We start from the raw sequence: 22,205 nt of genomic DNA, 5'->3' as shown, positions 1-22,205 counted from the left end.
CCGTGAAAATAATTTTCAAGGGCCTCAAAATCATATTCATATTCGTTCTACAAACAATCAAGAAGGAGACTCTTAGAGTGCGCAGCCATGGTTAACGTATGTTACAAGGACATAATACACCGGTCAATACATACCTCCTCATTTGCTGACCACGAGTCATTAGATGGTGAACTCTGCGAGTCCTCATCCAGGCCAAAATTCGAGTCAACCTCCATGTTGTCGCTCATTGGATCAACTCAGACCTACACAAGAGATATATATGTATATATATATATATATATATATATATATCAAATTTATTACCTACTTAGAGGACCTTTGACGGAGTAGAAACTCCGGCGGCATCACTATAGTTTTTAACTTCCATAAAATAAAATTAAATGCATGAAACCAAAGACAACAATAACGCACACAACTCAAAGGAGATGAAGTCGATCTCAAGGAGTATACTCACAAACAAATTTCTTCACAAATCCGTGAACAGCACACGGGTAGCCCGATAAATCAATATAACCACGCCAACAATAGTAAGCCGTAACAGATTTGAAGGCCTCACAATGCAACAGGGAGGATCTTATTCGATTGTGGAAGACAAGATAGGGTTTGGATCTGCTCTACAAGGAATACACCTAGTTTTCGTGCTCTAGCTATGCAAGGGAAACGCTAAAAAATAAACATTGAACTGGTCTACTAGAGTGTTATAACTCTTCTTGTTGCTTATCAATGGCGTGTGGAGATGAGGTAGAGCACAGATAAAGATGAATTGGCTGAAGTAGTTTGTCTAAAGACGGATTTGTGCCTGTAGCTTTGCTTAAACCACAAAAGTACCCCTCCCTTTTTTTCCTGGACTAATTCTTCATTGTTTTTCCGGTGGGCTTTACCGAAACAAAATGTTAATTTTTTTTTATTTACGTATGTAGGCTTTTATTGACAGAAAAACATATAGGCCGTTTTTTGTTAACGTGGTCGACGGCCCAGTAGTTACCTAATGATTTTTTTTTTGGCTGATTTGAGCTTAAAAACATAATCTTTTATAGCCGATAATATAGCTGAGTTAACCCTAGCTTATGATCATAGACAATTATAATTGGTTACCTTATTTGGTACAGTACTATATTTTGTTCAACCTCGAGCATAGACAACTGAGAGTTTAACTAAGACAGTATTCACGTTACATTGTCATTAAGTCAACTAATGTTAGTTAAGTTGATAATTTTAACAATAAACTTGGTTATTCAATTGAGAGTATTTTATATGTAGTCATCAAGTTACTTTGTCAACAAATAACTAATGTTAGGTCAAGTGGATCATTGGAACAACTAACCCTATTATATGAATGACTAGAGCATGACTAAGTAACATTTAGTTAGAAGGGTCATTGGGATAACTAACTCTCCTCCATTGTAGACTAAATTTCATCTACCTTTAATTGTCTATCAAATAACTAATGTTAGGTTAAGTGGATCATTGGAACAACTAACCCTATTATATGAATTGCTAGAGCGTGACTAAGCAACATTTAGTTAGCAGGGTCATTAGAATAACTAACTCTCATCCAATAAAGACTAAATTTCAACTACTTTAATGTCATCTTCTTCGTTGTAACAACTAATAATGGGTTAACAAGTCATTGAATTAGATAGTTGTAGTTTAACCTAGATGTTCAATAGTCCCTCCACCAAGGGTAGTACTTCCGACATTTGTCGATAACCAACACTCGTTTAATCGAACCATATAATAACTAACCCCAGGTTTATTCAAGATTATAGAAGTACTAACATTATGTTAGGTAAGCCATTATAATAGATAACATCAGTTTATACGAGATATTAGAATCACCAACGTTTGGTTAAGATGTTCATCAACATAATTTAACTCACTATATAATAACTAAGGGATAAGGTCCCTACTAATAATTGGTTCAAAAGGAGATAATAAAAGATGACTGTCGGGACTATTGTACTCCTAACAGTTAGTAAATAGGGACATAGGGTCAGATGAAAAACTAAATTATTCATCATTACGTTGCTTTAAGTGTACCGTAATTGTCATATAATCAAATGGAAGACCTCAGTTATCACTGAGGTCATGGTAAAAGTCTCAAAAGAAAGGTGGTATTAATCTTTATCCATCTTTAACGAATTTACATAGAGCACAGATAAAGATGAAATGACTAGCAGAATATGCATTCATGTGAAGAAAGTTGAATTGGCTCAAGTATTTTGTCTAAAGACAGATTTGTGCTTGTAGTTTTGCTTTTTTTTTTTGGTCAATTGCCTGTAGCTTTGTTTTTTTTTTTGTCCAATCTTGTAGCTTTGCTTAAACCACTAAAGAACCCCTCCCATTTTTTTCTGGACTAATTCTTCATTGCGTTTCTGGTGGGCCTTACCTTTAAAATGTTAAGTTTTTTTTTCCTGTAAGCCTTTATTGACAGAATAATATATAGGCCGTTTTTTGTTAACGTCATCGACGGCCCAGTAGTTACCTAATGTTTTTTTACCTGCTAATTTGAGCTTAAAAACATAATCTTCTATAGCATATAGGTGAGTTAACCCTAGCTTAAGATCATATACAATTATAATTGGTTACCTTATTTTGTACAGTACTATATTTTGTTCAACCTCGAGCATAGACAACTGAGAGTTTAACTAAGACAGTATTCACGTTACATTGTCATTAAGTCAACTAATGTTAGTTAAGTTGATAATTGTAACAACAAACTTGGTTATTCAATTGAGAGTATTTTATATGTTGTCATCAAGTTACTTTGTCAACAAATAACTAATGTTAGGTCAAGTGGATCATTGGAACAACTAACCCTATTATATGAATGGCTAGAGCATGGCTAAGTAACATTTAGTTAGAAGGGTCATTAGAATAACTAACTCTCCTCCATTGTAGACTAGATTTCATCTACCTTTAATTGTCTATCAAATAACTAATGTTAGGTTAAGTGGATCATTGGAACAACTAACCCTATTATATGAATTGCTAGAGCGTGACTAAGCAACATTTAGTTAGCAGGGTCATTAGAATAACTAACTCTCATCCAATAAAGACTAAATTTCAACTACTTTAATGTCATCTTCTTCGTTGTAACAACTAATAATGGGTTAACACGTCATTGAATTAGGTAGTTGTGGTTTAACCTAGATGTTCAATAGTCCCTCCACCAAGGGTAGTACTTCCGAGTGTTGTCGACAACCAACACTCGTTTAATCAAACCATATATTAACTAACCTCAGTTTATTCAAGATTATAGGTAAAACTAAACTATTCATAATTACGTTACTTTAAGTGTACCGTTGCCGTCATGGAATCAAATGGAAGACTTCAATTATCACTGAGGGCATGGTAAAAGTCTCAAAAGAAAGGTGGTATTAATCTTTATCCATCTTTAACGAATTCAGCAGGTAAAACTAAGACAACAATTTTGGGAAAAATGTCAAAATCTGGGAAATATCCAGATCTGGAAAATATCCAGATTTATTAGCCGGAGAAGACGAATGTGTGGTGGCGCTAAGGCGGAGTTCCGGCCGGAGATGAATGGACCACCCACGATGATGTGGGATTCTTCTAGAGGAACGAAGGTGGTGGATCCGCGGACAAGTACACGTTTCAGATTATGAATGTCGCCGGAAAAATGATGTTCGCGGTGTCTATCTTGATGATGATGAAGAACACGGTGATGCTGATGATGATGATGAAGAACACGGTGGCGCTACGGCGGAGTTCCGGCCGGAGATGAATGGACCACCCACGATGATGTGGGATTCTTCTAGAGGAACGAAGGTGGTGGATCTGCGGACAAGAATTCTCGTGTCAGATTATGAATGTCGCCGGAAAAATGATGTTCGCGGTGTCTATCTTGATGATGATGATGATGATGAAGAACACGGTGATGAAGCCCAGATCTATTTTAGAGGACTAGTACCTAAAATATACCATATTATAGGCGTTGGATATGAAATTAAAGAGAAAAAGGGACTGTAAGTGGAAATGAATCTTGAAGTTTGAAATAGACCCCTAGTGGATTTACAAATATGGCGCCAAAAATAAAATATTTGCAGTTGTAGTCCTTTTTTTTTTTGGTGGACCGGTACCTCCTCAGAGAGATGCCGTATGGAAGATTTCCCCTAAAAATATATGCAAAAAATATAATAAATAAAGTTTAATGGATATTCCGTCACAACACATGAATAGCTATATTGGTCTTAATTTACTTAAAATAAAAATATATTTTTGGATTTGTTGAAAATTAATTAGATTTTGTGTAAATAAAATTTACACTAACAATCAATGCAATTCTTAGAAAAATGTCTAAAAGAGTAAGGTGCTCATGCATGTGGTAGGAGAATGTAATTTTACAGATTCAATAATTTAGAAATTTAATTCTTTACCTACTTTTCTTTACGTTTTCAATTACTCCAACGCCAAGATTTATATTGATTGGTATATATATTAAAAATATCCACCATTGGCTCTCCCCACCATGAACCATCACCATTGGCTCTTCTTTTAAAACAAAATGAAAATGATAAAAGCTGCTGCTGCCGACAGTCTCTGGAGAACAAACTCCAATCAGAAACTATATACGTACATTTACTCCCCAACGCAGAGAGACATAATGTGAAGCAGCAGCTTCAAACCTACCCTGTTCATTTCTTATCACACGACTATTTTATAAGCAGCAGGCTTATGGAGTGTACGAGAGGCTTTTGTACCTTAGTAGTATAGTTTTTTTTGGAAATTATGGCTTTGATGTACTTTTTCTTTTATTTATCAATCTAGTATAAATCGTCATTGACAATGGCGATTCTATTTATTTTTTTTAATTTTTTTAAAGAACTGCCAATAGTATTTGCGTTTTTTTTTTCGTTTTTTATATAAATCGCCAACCATGTTGGCGTTTTCTTATTTTTTATTTTTGTTTTTTCTGACAATCACCAATTATGTTGGCTTTTTTACCTTTTTGTTTTTATTTAATCACCCACACGTTTTTTTAATTTTTTTAAATTAGTAATTAAAATGGTATTTAATCAATTGATATTCACACAGAATTTTGTGTCATTACTCACTTTTGCAGCACTTTAATCATAAATATTTGAACCGATATTTAAAGATAAACATATGCATTACATAGTTTAGTTGGGGATGAAGAGTATTGACCATCTTACTCAGGTCCCAATTGCATGCCAAATCCTCAGCTTAGCGCGAGAACTTGCCGGTAGACCAAATAATTTATTATCAAAGTGCTGCAAAAGTGAGTAATAACATAAAATTGTGTGTGAGAATCAATTGATTAAATATCATTTTAATTACTAATTTAAAAAAAAACATGTGGGCGATTTTAAAAAAATAAAAAAGGTAATAAACGCCAACTATGTTGGCGATTGTCAGAAAAAACAAAAATAAAAAATAAGAAAACGCCAACATGGTTGGCGATTTATATAAAAAACGAAAAAAAATGAAAACGCCAATGCTATTGGCGATTCTTTAAAAAAATAAAATAAATAAATAGAATTGCCACTGACAGTGACGATTTATACTAGATTGGTAAATAAATAAAAAAGTACCCCAAAACTGTAATTTCTAAAAAAAATTATACTACTAGGGTACAAAAGCCGACAAAGAGCTTTAGCGAAAAAGGGGTCCCATTCTGTAAAACGCATAATGTGAAGCTGCAGCTTGAAACTCAAACCTTTCATTCCTTATCACGACTCAAGGGTGGAGCCACTCTTATGTTGCTACATGTCACGGACTATAGGGGATTTGGGTTTAACACCCCACCCATTAGGCCCCACGCCCCACCTGAAGGAGCGAAATTACCAAAAAACCAGTTGATTAATAACGGTAAATGATTACCCGACACTATAACGGGTAATCATTTACCGATCGTGACATATAAACTCGACAGTTTGGGTTTTGAAACCCATTATTTCAAAACCCAAATTTCCCTCCCCAAATCACACCCTCTTCAATCTCTCTCAAAGCTCGGTTCCACCACTTCAATCATCTCAAAGGTCGGTTCTAATCATCATCAAAGCTCCCTCAAAGACCCATTCCATTACATTCAAAAGGTAAGTTTTGACTTCAATAATTCTCACATTTCAAGTTTGAATTAGGTCAATGGTTGAACACTAGGGTAGTTGATTGATGATTAGAGGTAGGTTTTGTCGTGTTTTGTTGCCTGAAATTCCATGAAATGAGTATGGGCACGAGTGGGGTGCATTTGGGTCTGCTTCTGGGTTCACTGTAATATCGGAAAATTAATTTCCGATATGATAATGGAAAATGATTTTCCGATATGATAATGGAAAATGAATTTCCGATATTACAGTGCAGACTTCCAAAATTTATTTCCAATATTTAACCATGGCATGTATTTAACTTCCAGGATTACTTTGCTGATTTGTTGAGAATTGGAAAAGATCAAGATAGATTTGAGTTTCATATTCTTCATGTGTTGTAATTAGGAAAGTTGTTTATTGTTTTTGTTTGCTTGTGATGATGGTTGCTTGACCTTAACACAGCTAGAAATTTAATTTAATCACATTCACATGCAAACTAACAACTAATTCTCTATATTTTCCTTTTCATATGGTTAGTTGCTAAATGATTGGTTGGAAATTTCCTGATTAAGTAAAAAAATGACTCAAATGATATGCTCATATGTGAAAATGCTTTACTTATTATGACAAGTATTGTTAAATTTGTTTGTTTTGCACAGATAGCGAGAATGAAGGGCGGGAGGAAGAGGTCGCGACATGCTTGTACTAGTGAGGATCCAGTGGATCGACACGAGCGCTTGCATGCTTCTACCAGGCGCGGCGACCATATTGCAGCCACTCAAGCAGTAGAGGCTTCGGCTCCGTCTCCATCTCCATCTGCTACTCCGGTCGGGGCTCCGTCAGCTACTCCGGCTCCGTCTGCTACTAGGGATGCGACTGAGCTGGATCCTACTCCGTTGTCTCCGATGGTTGAGTTACCTCGTCAGGAGACATCTGGGGAGGAGTCTTCTTCTGAGCCTAGTGGCGAGGAGTCTTCTTCTGAGCTTAGTGGTGAGGAGGAGGAGCCTCTTATTCTCCAGGAGGAGATTGATGCTGCTGATGTCGTGCCAGAGGAGGGGGCACAGGGCGGTGTGGATGACCTCATCCAGAGGGTGGCACCGTTTCCCGGGGGGCCTGAGGATCTGTCGCTTCTTGCGCATTTTCCCGACCACAAGGCTCCTTGGATGTGGCAGGCACTTCTACGCACAGACCCGCGGTACGATGACCTTCGGACACTGAGGGTGGCCACTGTTGGGGGGAAGGTATGGAACCTCCCCTATGATGGCGATTCAGAGGCCCATACACATGTGCGATAGCTGCTGCAGCAGACGGGTTTGTATCACCTGCCTTGGTGCGGGTTACCGGAGACAGACCCACCTCTCATACTGGCCCTTGTTGAGAGATGGCATGAGGAGACGAGTAGCTTCCACATGCCGTTCGGGGAGATGACTATCACCCTGGACGACGTGTCGGCTCTTCTCCATCTTCCCGCGGGGTCGAGGTTCTACACGCCGGACAGGGGGGAGCGAGATGAGTGTGTAGCGCTCTGCGCCCAGCTCCTGGGAGGATCTGCTGCTGATTATCTGCTTGAGTTTGAGGCGGCGGGTGGCCAGAATATCCGGTTCCTTACTCTGAAGGCCATGTATATGTTTGCTTTGGATGGTATGTCTTAATCATTACTTTATTAAGTTGTATTTATTTTTAGCGTCTTATTAATAACTGTTAACTTAATTCATTTCATTGTAGAGCACTGCCATGAGGATGCTGCTAGGATCTAGCTGGTGAACCAGCTTGGTGCCACATTCTTTGCCAGCAAGAGTGGGGGTTACCACACTACTGTCTACTGGATCGGGATGCTGGAGGACCTCGCTCGCGTGTCGGAGTACGCGTGGGGTGCGATTGCGCTGGCATCGTTGTACGAACAGCTTAGTCGTGCGTCCCGCAGGAAGACAGCCCAGATCGGAGGGTTCACCTCCCTCTTGCTGTCATGGGCATATGAGTACATATCCAGCAGCGTCATTATCAGGACGGAGGTACCCGACTAAACACAGGACCAGCCTAGGGCGCAGCGGTGGTCCACGTCCCGGATCGCGCATTCCGGACTCGATGAGAGACGAGTCATGCTGGATGAGCTTACATTAGATGATATCACATGGACCCCATTTGAGGACCATCGGGCTGTTCGACCGCGGGATCCCAGGGCCTTCTATTCCGGCTACATCAAGACACCTTACGGCCGGTCTGTGAGCCGACATCTACCAGAGAGGGTTATGCACCAGTTTGGCTACATACAGGACATCCCTCGACACCCCTCTGAGATCCAGACGACGGGGTCCCTTGCTGAGACCGTAGATGCTGCCTATGCTGAGTTTGAGCCGCACCTCCGCCCTCAGGGGATCCCTGCTACATATCCGCGAGAGGCGGTGGAGGGTTACATGAGGTGGTATAGCAGAGTGTCCCATGTGTTCATCATCCCTGAGGATAAGAGGCAGGAGCTTAGTGTCGTGGTAAGTTTGGATTCTATACTTGTATATTATTTTTATCCATTCAATTGTGATTTTTGTTAATGACATTTTTTTTGTATATTATTTTTATGCAGTCTGCTATACGTAGGGGTGTGGAGTTGTTGGAGCAGTCACTGGAGGTGCCAGGTGCTCTTGCTCCAGGGACACAGCCCTGAATCCTCACTGAGAGGGCGCTCGATCTCTTTCGACGGAGTTCCTTCGTTGGTACCCAGGGAGTTGCCTTTTCTGCTATTCGAGGAGCCACAGCTGCGGGAGGCAGAGCTCGTGGAGGCAGACCCCGTGGAGGCGGAGCCCGTGGAGGCAGAGCTCGTGGAGAGGGTGATCCTGGAGAGGGTGTTCGTGGAGGTAGAGCTCGTGGACCCAGAGGTCGCAGGGGGCGGGGTCGGGGAGAGTGATTTTATTACACTTGTTATGTGGGATCCATTATTATGTATATGTTAGGACTTTTTATGTTATGTTATGACTATTGCCTCTTTTTATTTACATGTGTTCTATTTTTAGTCTTAATATTATGACTCTTATAATGAAAAAAACAGTAACAACGACAACATAAATAATTCAAAGCATGTAGTAATCCATGACAATAAGTTAAACGGTTACACAACCAAATTAAACATAAGCAACACCGAAAACAAAATTATTCCTCTGTGATATCGATGAAGTCATGGGGTCCGCAATCTTTTGGGAATACCTTCACTAGGTTGGGCAATGTTATATTAAGATAACAAACAGTTCCTCTAGGTGCAAACACAACAACCTGTAAGTAAAATGCATACTTTAATCAAACCATGCTTATTTGTCCAAAAAATGAAGCAAGTTTCATGTTTAGGTTTCAGACCTTTTGGAGAACGAGAACAGATCCAACAGTTATGTCATTCGCAAATTCACTGTGAGTAAAGGCCTTGCGATGGATGCTAGCATCAACAGCACCCGTGGGGTCCTAAATTTTTGAAATCGTTTGAGAAGTAAATAAGAACGGTTAGTCAAGGGGGACCAAAAACAAGGCCTTACAAAAGCAAGGACAAGACATACCTTGAGGGTAACTTTCGCATCTCCGAACCCATTGGGAGTGCAAGATTTGATAACAACAAACAAAATTCTCCACCCTCTCAACGTTCGCTGTCAGAGAGTCCAGTGGAGTGGCAATTCCCCACTCTTGATCCATGATCTAGCACACGCCTCACGATTTCCTGGGTCGGAATGAATGGTGTGTTTGGGGTAGATCTACGGGCATACATGGCAGCCTGGATGGCGCCAGCCGGGCCAGGAATGAGAGGACGAGAGCTGCTAGATTTGTTGCTTTGACCTTTGCAATGGCGGACGAATGGATTTGGATCTTGTTCCATTGTGTAGAATGAAGAGTAAGAAGAAGAGGCAAGACACAATAGACAGGAAGATGAGGAATGAAGAGTAAGAAGAAGAGGCAAGACACAACAGAGATTTATAGCTCAGGAGTGCGGTCAAATCATTTAAGGTGTATTGGTGGATGGTAGAAGTGTGGTTGGGGCTGGTGGTTGAGAGTAATGTCAGGGTTGGTGGTGGAGGGTAATGAAAATGAAAATGACAAGAGTACATCAAATTAACATTACCAAAAGTACATCAAATTAACATTACCAAAAGTACACGCATGAACCTGCCAATCTACGATAATGTCTAAATAGTTGTCATTAACAACAACCTGTGGATAAGGGCCACAAGATTAAAATTACAGAGAGTTTACAAATTAATATTACACAATACAAGAACATTCAATCTGTGGTGATGTCCACATAGTCCGCATGACCACTAAAAGCACCAAGCCAAGCTTGGAATTGTGCAGCGTACATGTCTAAACGTGGACCATATGGGTTGCGCCAGTATTTGGAGGCAAGATCAGCGTGCCAATCCCACTGGGGAGCAATAGTCGGCATAGGATGTCCAGGAGTTAATTGGAGCTACATTTTAGAGAATAACCATAAAATTAGATAACTTCCACATACAAAAATTAATCGACAAGCTAGTAGGAAACTAAAATATTAGTGTATTTGGTCAAAATATACCTGTACCCAGTGATTTATCACATGTCCAATAGCTATAACAGTATGCTCATCTCGTGGACCGGCTCCTATCAGTGGAAAGTATGTGTTACAACCCATAGAGGATAAGGATACGAGAACCAATTGGTACTTTGTGGCAACAAGGTATCCCATCTCTGGCAGTTGAAACCATTTGTCAGGGGTGGCCGGGTCACCAAGAGGAAGAGTGAGTCGATCATGTAAGCCATAAACAACATTTGTGCCCCACATCCTATTATACATTAACACATTGGTATCAAGTTTTTGTATCAATGAAGCCCTAACCCAAGGCCAACCGTCCTGACCGGCGGAATGCCCCATTAATGCAGCAATGGATCTATAGCCACAGTTACCATCATCCTCAACATCTGTAATTCTGTCAATATATGGATGGAGAAATGCTGGAAAGTTACACATGAAATGGCTTGTATCAGACTTCTTCACACGCTTCTTCCTCGTTGCTGGTTGTGAAGACTTCTTTTCCTCTTTAATCGTCTTGTCAGTAAGTTCAAACGCTGAAGGATCATGAGTCAAGGATCCTATTGCTCGACCCTTGGGTGGATTGCTCTCGTTCAACTTAGGAGTGCGATTGGACTTTATCCGAAGCTCAGGAGTACATAGTGTACTACTTTCATGACAATATATCGCCTGAAGCTTCCTCCTTACCATACTCTGCCCTCCAGTATCCAAAGAATGGAAATAACGTGTCAGTGCCTCAACTTCTGGGTGCATCTCTCCATGGTTTAGTCCGCAAATATCTGAGCTGCCAGTATCTGCAACAGGTACATGCTCCCAACTTAGGCTCTTCCAGAATGGATGAATGGCCTCGTACGGAATCCTCTCATAATCTGCAAGTTCACAAACATGTCACATTGAATCACAAATATAAATAATTGGAAGTAGTTGACATGAGAGTGGTTGACTTGTAACTTGCAAGTTGACAACCGCAAGGTAGTCCATGAGTCTCTCTCTATAAGCAATCGCATCTGCCGCCGTAGGACTACATTCTTGTCAGTTCAGCATCAATGAGTTTCAGGCATTTGATTGACACAAATCCCCTAATATTTGTGTAGAAAGGGGTCTTGAAAAGGTGATCAATTTTATTCATACTGCGCTCAAACGATGCTACTATCTCAGTGTGACGATTGATGGTCAAACTATGCGACGCATCCCATGATGTGGCTAGGTCACCCTTACTGTTCCGCAACATCAACTTCAAGCTGGCATGTGCACCTTCAGCCCTGCAAACCAACAACGCGCATGTAAGAATTAATACTGTAATAATCTATGAAATGAAATACATATAACAAGTCATAACATAATTTTTGTACCTGTTACTTGTTGTTGTTCCAAAATGCATCACATGATTTGTCCATGCCTTGGCAAATTTCTGCTTGTGGACCAACCATGTAGTAGAACAATAAGTGGCAATTTTCAACTTGTGTTTAAGCTTGCACATGTTAAACAATTCAATCCAATGAGCTTCAAATTCTGGAACTGTTGGAGCATCTACCAATTCGGCCCACTTGTCCATAACCTCTTGAGCAAAATCATCTGTGCCAACATACTCTTTGCACTTTGCCAAAACACACTTGTTGATGTGCCACAAGCATAGTAAATGGGTAGTGGTGGGAAGGCTTTGTGAAGCAGCACTCAATAAGGCAAGATCTCTGTCCGTCACAATCACTCTAGGCAACCTGGATTGGTCGGAAATCAGAGACTTCATACACTCCAGTGCCCAAATGTAGTCATCTGTGGTCTCACTGCCAATGTAACAGAATGCTATTGAGTATGTTTTATCTGTGGAGGTCAGGCCAACAATCTCGAGCAAGGGTAGTTTGTATTTGCTGGTCTTGTATGTGCAATCCATGATCACTACATATGGGAATGTGTTGAAAATTTTGACGGCATTCGGATGAGCCCAAAATATATCTCTAATCACTTCCGATCCTGGTTCATTTCTTTCGAAGTGAACATACTTCTCACCGTCCAACTTCTTCAGCAAGTATTGCATCTTTGTCAGTGACCCACGAACGGATTGTCTGAACTGCTTGCAAACACCATAAATTTGTTGGATGGTAGTCAAGTTTGAAGGATCTTTTTCTTTCAAGGACGCCAACATCTTTCTAGGTGGAACCCAAGTCTTAGCCTGATTTATCACGTCCTCCTTCTCCTCACTATTCAGTCGACCAGCGTAATTGTGGCCAAGTAGTGACTCAGTTGCGAGATGGATGTGTCTACCCTCCATCACCTTCAACCACCATCCTTTACCATCTTTCGTACGTCGTCCTTTTAGCCTAAAAGGACAACCTGCCTTTTGTGTTGACGTTCCTTCAACAAGATCAGGATCTCTGTAGGGAATATACACACTATGCTTCTCACACCCCAGAATGACATATTCTTTTCTTCCCTTCGCACCACTATCAGACTTTGTTGTCACCAAAACAAAATTATTTGCCATAGAAATGTCGCGAACCCATTTCATAAGATCATCTTTCAAAGGGAAACACTATTTCAGGATAAACAAGGCATAAGGCATAAAATAAGGCATAAACAAAGCATAAACAAAACATGCAAAAATTTGTGCAATGAGTACCTGATCTGTATGATACAAATGAGAGACATCTATAGATATAATCGGAGGTTCAACTAGTGATGGTTGCTCCTCTGGATTATCATTTTCCAATCTAGCAGCATGTATCAATTGTGATTCACCAAAAAAAAAGGACTCTGTCATCCCTGGAGCCAAAACGGTAAATCAATATCCGACACATTAACGGCAAATCAAAATCCGGTACTATAATGGAATATCATAATCCGATCCATTAACGGAAATTCATTTACCGATGCAGTTCACGATACAGCAGCCTAAATTACCAACTTAACTAACTAAACTAACTACTTAAACTAACAACTAACTACTTAAACTAACAACTAACTACTGAGATAAAACCGAAAAGCTAACAACACTTACCGGGAGTTTAGAGCTTCCCCTTGGTGGAGGTGGTGTTGGTGGTGGTGGTGGTGGAAAATGTGGAGATGGTAGTGGTGGTGGGAATGTGAAATGTGAGGGAGGAGTGGAGTAATGGTGGAATAAGGTTGTGTGGGCGAGTTATGGGGGGCAGGTGGAGGGAGGAGTAATGGTGGAGGGGTTGGTGGAGGGAGGAGTAATGGTGATAATGTGATCAAACTGCCAGAAATCATAACGGTAAATGATTAACCGATATAAATATAGACATCGGTTAATGATTAACCGATATTGTTCTTCGTGTTCTGGTAATGGGATGAAGGTGTTCATACAGAGGAAAAATAACGGTTAATAATTAACCGATGTCTATATTTATATCGGTTAATCATTTATCAATGGGTACTTTTGAGATAAAAAAAAAGGCTGGGGCGTGGGGCCTAAAGGGTGGGGCGCCAAACCCAAATCCCGGACTATAGGAACCCCTGACATGATAATTTTGACATGTGCGAGTTCTTTTACTTTGAATGTACGAGTTAAATGGTGAATATTGTTCTTTAATTAAATAGGCCTCTCATATTATACAAGTTTGCTATAAGAGGTAATAAATAAGTCATTCACAAATATGGATAGATATAAGAGTACGAGAGAGATAATAGATTATGTGATAAAAACATCAATATAAAGAAAAAGTAATTGAATAAAATTAATAAAAAAAAATGAAGTGTGAATGAGTAACAATTTTAAAAAGAGTGTGAAATGAATCAAATGACACATTCCAGTATTTCACGCTAGTTTAATTTCTCCTTAGCGGAGGAATATATTATACTTAATAGATAATTTCGTATGTGTGTTAAAAAATCTAGACCCACTAATTCATATTTTTTTTATCACCTATATAAATTTTAGAAAATAATAAAAACTTTGTTACAAAAGAAAACGGTACATTCATGATAAGTAAGGGTAACAAATCTGTCGGATAGTCTTCAAGCCGCACAAATTTTTTGAAGATAAAACTTTTTTAACAAGATAATCAGCTACAACGTTACATTGACTCTTAACATAAACAAAAACTACAAGGGTTAAAACCAGAAGACGAAAACAAGCAATTTCTAATAATGGAAGATAAATATGAAGGATCATTATGTTTTGAGACCCATGTACTGTCTAGAACCTGGCAGTCATTCTCGAACGTAACTGTCACAAAATATATTTAAAAGAATGTTGTTGACGTTTTTTAAAGAAAAATATTGGGTAAACCACTTAATGATAGTAGACCATCAGATGAATACCATATATAAATTCAAGTCTTGGATTTGGGCTTGTTTTACTTACTTGTATTGGGAATTGAGCCTTGGATGTAAGGCCCAATTCCCCAAATTCCATAGAGTTACAGATTCACCCTCTATAAAAGGGGGTCCTCTGTTGTACTCACTAGTTTTTTACTCATTAATGACATAGTACACTTTTATTCCTTTAGATCTAGCTAGTAAGACCTTAACACGGAACATTGACTGGGTGAGTCCCTCGCGAGTATGAGACCCGCCAGAGACATAAGCAAGACATAAGATAAGGACTCTAGGTCAAATCGTGTGCGGGCTCTCAGACAAGGACATGACCGCCAAAGGAAGACGGTCTCAGCTAGGCAGGGAGAGTCGCCTGCCCAGGTGTTGGATTTGGGCTTGTTTTATTTACTTGTATTGGGAGTTGGGCCTTGGATTTAAGGTCTAATTCCCCAAATTCCATAGGGTACGGTTACAAATCCACCCTCTATAAAATGGGGGGTTCTCTATTGTTCTCACTAGAATTTTACTCATTAATGATATTGTACACTTTTATTTCATCATCTTTCCTTATTTGTGCTCTGCTAGAGTTTGCTAGAATATTCCTTTAGATCTGGTAGGACCTTAGCACGAAACATTTTTAAAAGCTAGTTTGAAATGCTTGATAGTAAAGGTTTGGTTTTTATAAGTTTTGAGTGAGAAAAATCCTATCTTCGATGTTTGAAGTTTCAGCCATGTGATGTTCTTCGGGTTGAGATTTTGCAAACTTTATTCTAAGTCCACCAGCGAGATCCAGCTAAGGTAAGGAACTTTGTGTCGTGGCTGCTCCACTTTACCGCGGTCTCATGAAGACGGTTTTTTTTTATGCAAGACGAGTGAAATGGGAAAAGAAAGGTCTTTGAAAGTGGTTTTAGGAAAACGGTAAAATTGGTTGTGTTTTGTGGAGTTGATTACAAAACTCACAAGGAAAATCCTGAGTACAACTAACACATGTGTAAATCTCTCTCGTACAGCAGCTAGGGTTCCTTGAACACATTAAGTAGATGCTCCACCGTCGGTGTCTTCAATGGGCTTGAGCATCAAAGAGTCCATGTAGCAAAATGGAAGTAAATCTTCAAAAAGATCTCCTCCAAAAATAGCACACCAAGACCAATTTCACATATTAACTTGGTCTACACGAATTAATCCTATTCCTCCAAATAGGTTAATTCTTCTAATCGCAGAAGATACGTTCAGCTTATAAAACGCGTGATGTCACCGACGAATCTTCACAATTAAAACTCAACGTGAAACACGTAAAAATCTCCCAGCAACCCGAATCACAATGTCCTACCAGATGCTTAGGACATGGGGTTGCACAACAGACAAAGACAATGTTTGTCACACCATTTAACATATCAAACAACTTAGACAAAATGCAGCCAACACTTAGAAAATCTTTATCAAACAAAATACTCAACAAATTTTATTTTGAAATAATTACTATTCAATTTTTAATATAAATTCTAAAAATTATTTTCTTCATTTAGAAAAATATAAGCTTATTTTATTAAATTAAAATATTTATTAATTTATTTTATTCTATTTAATTTAAAGTTGAAAAGTCTTATAAGACTTATCAGACCTCATGTTGCAACTGCTACTTGAATCTTTCTTTAATGGGTTTTCAATAGACTTGATTGCTTGGTAGTTTTTTTTTTTTTGAAATCAACAATCAAATAAAATTAAATCAAAAATGAGTTCGGCATAGATGCCAATACATCATCCCTCAAAAGACTAGACAACCCCAGAGGTCCCTCCTCAATCCAAACAGAGTCTGGATAAGAAGAAACATTCCTAGCAAAGTTGTTATATTCAGTGTTTTTGGATTGTCTTTTGTTTTATCTCGAGATTTTCTCTTAAATTTGGACTTTTGAACCATACAACTTTTATTAACAAAAAAATAAGTTCAGCTATTAGCTACTCACTCAATTCCTTAATATTTGCCATTTTAAGGTTGTGACATATGTATTAAGAAATAATATTTAAAGTTCTACTTTTTCTTTTGGAAAAATAAGGAGCATTAACTCTTGAGTTGGAACAAAAATTAAAATAAATTTGTAAATAACTTGGATTTATTTTGGGAAAAATATAAACATGGCATGATGCCACCATTTGTTCTCTCCCAACCTTGTCTTGTTTTATTAAAATTGATATATAGCTTCCTACTATACCATATATATCTCTTATTACTCGTGACCTTTCAATATTCATTCCACCATTAAATGAATGGTAGAATTAGTAAAATATGATTAATGCTCTTTTGAAATTCTACAAGTGACAAATAAATAGGAATAAGAAAAAAAATCAGAATAGTGACAGATATAGGAATGGAGGGAGTAGCTTATAAACTTTTAACTAACATTTTAGCTTTCAGCTAGCTTATTATCTAGGCGTGCTAAACATAGACTATAATTTTTAAATTAAAAAGTAATTAATTTTTTTAAAATAAAAATAAAAATAACCATTTTCAAAAAAAATAATAATAACTATTTTTAAAATTAAAGATATGCGAAAAATATAATAGAAACAAAGCTTAGTGGATGTGCAATCACAATATTCATGTAGGATGAATAGTAACATTCATTTTAATTTTACTTAAAATAAAAATATATTTTAATTTTGGATTTTCCGGAAATCAATTGAATGTAACTGTCAATACAATTCTTAGAAAAATATGTAGAAGGTACTGATGCGTCATGCGTGTGGCGGCAGGAATGTAATTTACAGGTTCAATTCTTTACCTTTTTAATTACTCAACGCGACGGTTTATATTGATTGATATATACATTAAAAAGTTCAAGACTTCGTAGTAGTTTCATTTATACCTTCATTTATATATATTCAATTAAAATCTGGACCATCAGCTACAAGGCTGACAAGAATATCCACAAGTGGCTCTCCCCACCATGACTCCATGAGTCCATGAACAATCACGATACAGAAAACTTGGAGCTGCTAAAGTATGAGCTACCCTATTGGGGCCTCTTCTTTCAAAAACAAAATGACCTAAAAGGAAAACTTCCTAGCCGAACAATCCTGTATTTTTTTGACCAAAAAAAAAAAGACAATCCTGTATTATATTATATTATAATTAAAATATATAATATAGGATTGAAACTCCAATCTGGAACTACATTTAAGCCCCAATGCAGAGACACATGATGTGAAGCAGCAGCTTGAAACCAATCCTGACAATGCCAAGCCATGTTGATTAATTGATCATCATCGCACACAGTCTCTTGAAATAATTGAGGAAGGAATGGTAAGTGCTTGTCTTGAAGCTAGCCTCATTGTGAATTGTGTGGTCCTAGTTACCTCACAGCACCCAACGCAGAGACAAAGAGACATACATACACAAAGTGCCTGTTTGGCATCCCGTTAGAAACTGGTGTTTGAATTAACGTGATTTTGTTAAAATGATTTTGAGTAAAATTGTGTTTGAGTAAACGTGATTTATGTTTGGATGATTTGTAACAAACGTGATTTTAAAATAATGAATACCGTTTGGATGATTTTAACAAACGTGAGTATTTTCACCCATCAACGCTGAACGCCCAACGCCAACGCTCAAATTTTTAGATTCCAAAAAAACGTGATTTTGATGCAAAATAGCGTTAACGCGTTAAGAAAAACGCAGATCCAAACGGCTTGGCGAAACGACAAAACGGCGTTTACGGCAACGCAACGCACGTTTGGCCTCTCCAACGCCAATCCAAACAGGCCCTGAAAACCACATATATATGGCGGTCCAAACTCCAATATGCAACGATAAGGGGTCCCATATCGCGGACTGAATAGGGGACCCCTGACATAATAATTTTAACATGTGCAAGTTCTTTCATTAATATTTAAATAGACTTCAAGCATCACCCACACATTATACCAACATAAAACAGTGCGAATATCTTTGGATTTTCTTTTCCGATTCATGATTGTGTTGTGTGTGCGGTCCTAGCTCCCAATAAACCAACCAGTGTTATCAGACTTAGATCGGTGATCGATTCGGTTGAGACACTGGATCAATGAGTCAATGGTTCAACCATTGGGTTAATTGTTTGACTCGATTTATATTAAAAAGTTATAATAATTTAAAATATAACCTTAGTATATCATATATATAAAATAATATGCATTCTTCTTAACAAGAACAAAGTGGTGTAGTGCCAATTTGGATTAGCTTTCCTCCCTTTAGGTCCTATGTTCAAGTCTTAGCTATGACAATTTTTTTAAATAACTCTCAATTGAATATCATTTGACCAAATAATTAACATTGATTATAAATTAATTACAGTTTGAACATAAAAAACAGCAGGCAATGCTGCTACATGGGACGGACTGACTATGGGACCCTTGACTATGCCATGTCATTCTGTCAATAGCAATAGTATGGCAAATGATAATTTTGACATATGCCACTTCATTTATTATTTTAAAATTACTAGTGTTTTTTTACCCGCGCGTTGTACGGAGAATATGTTTATTCTATTTGATACTGTAACACCCCGATTTCGGTGGCGTCACTTTAGTAACCAAAATAAACCTAATGCGGAAAAACGTGAATATTTTTTTTCGATATAATAACTAAGACAAGACTGAATTAAATAAAACCCAAATGCGAAAAGCAATAAAACTATTATACAATATATATTTACAACCCCCGCTGTAAGTACCCAACCTCGTCACGAGTAACCTCCAGTGACGGAAAGTAGTAGAAAAGAACGCCCGTAGGCAAAAGGTATAATCCAAAAGAAAGGCTAGGTGTCTGCAACACTGTCCCTCAAAATAAGAATAAGTCAGCCCAGATGGCCTAAAATAAGACCTCTTAAGTCCAACCAACTCTCTGTGATTCCCGTAAAGGAACCACACAAAAAGCTATAGGTGGGAAACTACCATGTCCCCAAAGAAAACAAATGATGTTCAGAGCTAAGACTCTACTCCTACACTAATCCCATCTCGAGGAGCTCACACCAGCACTAAAACCTACATGCTAGCATGATTGTCGTCCGAATTCGAAATCCAGAACGACCTAGTCTATGTACACCATCCGTCCTCCGCTCGCTATCGCGATGCGCTCCTGTTCCAGCATCCCAACTCTAGTTTCCCCCGAAGGGTGAACCGTCGTGAACCAGTCCGCCAAAGACATCTGACAAAGGGCGTTTGTCCGCCAAAGCACACACAGAAGACGCGAGGGTCAACTCCAAAGAATTACATAAATAATAGCACCAATAGATATAGATAAGAGAATAGCCACTTAGGCTTATAGCTAGGGATAACATCCTAGGGTTGCATATTCCATAATGAACTTAACAGCAATAATAACAATTAACATGTTCCAAATAGGATTAACAAATAACAATCACACTCGACAACTAAATCAGTATGCATGAATGCAGGATGATTAGTCAAACAACGTCTCTGACTCTCACTCGACACGTCGCCACGTGTTCTAGGTAAATTAAATTCTCTAAAAGCTTACCCTAAGGTAAAGTCGATTCTGCGACAAAAGACACTTCTTCACATCAACATAGTAACTCATGATGATCTCCGGATCATCCGACTCATCTCAATCCGATGGTCACAACTGCTCAACAAGCAAAGAGTATCACATACTCGGAAACTACCGGTTTCCCGGACTTATCCCCAGGATAGCCCAACAATTAGGCATGTCAAGTCGATCCAACCCCTTGGGTTGAACATACGGACTCGCACACGCAACTCCCACAATTAGGCATGTCGAGTCGATCCAACCCATCGGGATGGACATACGGACTCGCACACGCAACAAATGACAACGCCAAGTCGGTTCACTCAAAGGAGTCGAACATACGGACGTTGCGCGTGTCCAATGACTATCGCCGAATCGATCCAATCCATCGGATTGAACATACGGATCCGCGCGTGTCGAAAAGTTGTCGCTGAATCGATCCAATCCCTCGGATTGAACATACGGATTCACGCGAGGTAAAATGGCAATCGCTGAATCGATCCAATCCATCGGATTGAACATACGGACTCACGCGTGCCTGAATGACTACCGCCGAATCGATCCAATCCATCGGATTGAATATACGGATTCGCGCGTGTCAACAATTATTGCCGAATCGGCCCAACCCGTCGGGTTTGGACATACGGATTCGCGCCGCAAAGTCGAAGATACACCCAACAACATAGCTGCTCCAACAGCACAACCCCAATAGCTGCTCCAACAGCACAACAACAAACGCTGCTCCAACAGCACCACAACATCTACATTCTCGAAGCCCCTCAACTTTCTCAATACTGGGATCCGACGACACTTCTCGTTTTCCAAAACTATGATTTGCATCCAAAGCTTCCTTCCGAGATTATTACCATTACTTAAAGATTTAGAGGTTGTTTAATGTCTTATGAGTTTTCTTTACAAAATAATTATCCTTTTAGTCTTATCTCAAATCCTATAAGTTCTCGGGATCTCCTAATCCCCAAAGACTCCAGAGAATGTCTCGATCCATAAACATCATAACAAGGCCCGAATCTCATTCGTCCTTTCAAGCTTCCTCAAAACTCTCAAAATAAAATCGGCATGACCTGCCCGCTTTTCTCACCGTTCAGAAACTCAGATTCCAGTACAGAGCATATTCAATTCATCACAATCAACAACATGTCATATATCGATAAATCGCATCATAAACACTTAGCACTTAGCATATAAAGCATGCACCACACATCCTAGATTACCCACATAACACATAGCATGTAAGTCAATCTCAAAAACATTCAGTAGATGAATCATCTACATTGTCAGCCGAAGCCTCAGAAAACATTTTCCAATCACACACAATTCCAGTGCATAAACAGTAAACAATGTCGAAACATCGACCCTAAGCATTAACTAGAGATTCAGTGAGAAGCCCTCACCTGTAGATTCTCCAGGACGATCTCCTAACACTTGTTCACAATCAAAGGCTTGCTCCTCTGGGAATTCCTCAAAATCACCTTTAGAGCAAAACCACAGAAATACTATCAGAATCTATCGAAAACTAAGCTATCGATACTTACTAAGGTTACTCGAAGTAATCTATACTCTAAGGTACGATAATCTAGCGCGAAAAGACAAGTTTTCGGAAAAGGAAATTTTCCCCTTCCTCCCCTATAGGGCTCGGCCACTTTTCACAATTGTGGGGCTCGATTTTTCTTCGATCAAACTTGGTTCCTATGCTTTCATTAGCCGTAACTAAGGGTATTCTGAGCTCGGAAAAATTATCGGATCAAAAACTGTCGCAGGGGTATTTTGGTCATGATTTTTA

The 22,205-nt window shown here is 38.8% G+C and overlaps 1 protein-coding gene across 1 annotated transcript; it reads right to left on the bottom strand.

Annotated features, from left to right (window-relative positions):
- Positions 1-10,323: 10,323 nt before the first annotated feature.
- On the bottom strand, positions 10,324-11,046 carry LOC130743589 (uncharacterized). The gene is made up of 2 exons (XM_057595830.1): positions 10,615-11,046; positions 10,324-10,509 (listed from the first exon to the last, which is right to left on the bottom strand). The coding sequence occupies exons 1-2, from the start codon at positions 11,044-11,046 to the stop codon at positions 10,324-10,326; spliced, it is 618 nt and encodes a 205-aa protein (XP_057451813.1).
- Between the last annotated feature and the right edge of the window lie 11,159 nt (positions 11,047-22,205).

This window comes from Lotus japonicus, chromosome 3 (assembly GCF_012489685.1).
Source record: "Lotus japonicus ecotype B-129 chromosome 3, LjGifu_v1.2".
Classification (NCBI taxonomy): domain Eukaryota; kingdom Viridiplantae; phylum Streptophyta; class Magnoliopsida; order Fabales; family Fabaceae; genus Lotus; species Lotus japonicus.
The sequence above is the reverse complement of the archived record's forward strand: the minus strand, read 5'-3'. Positions and strand labels throughout refer to the sequence as shown.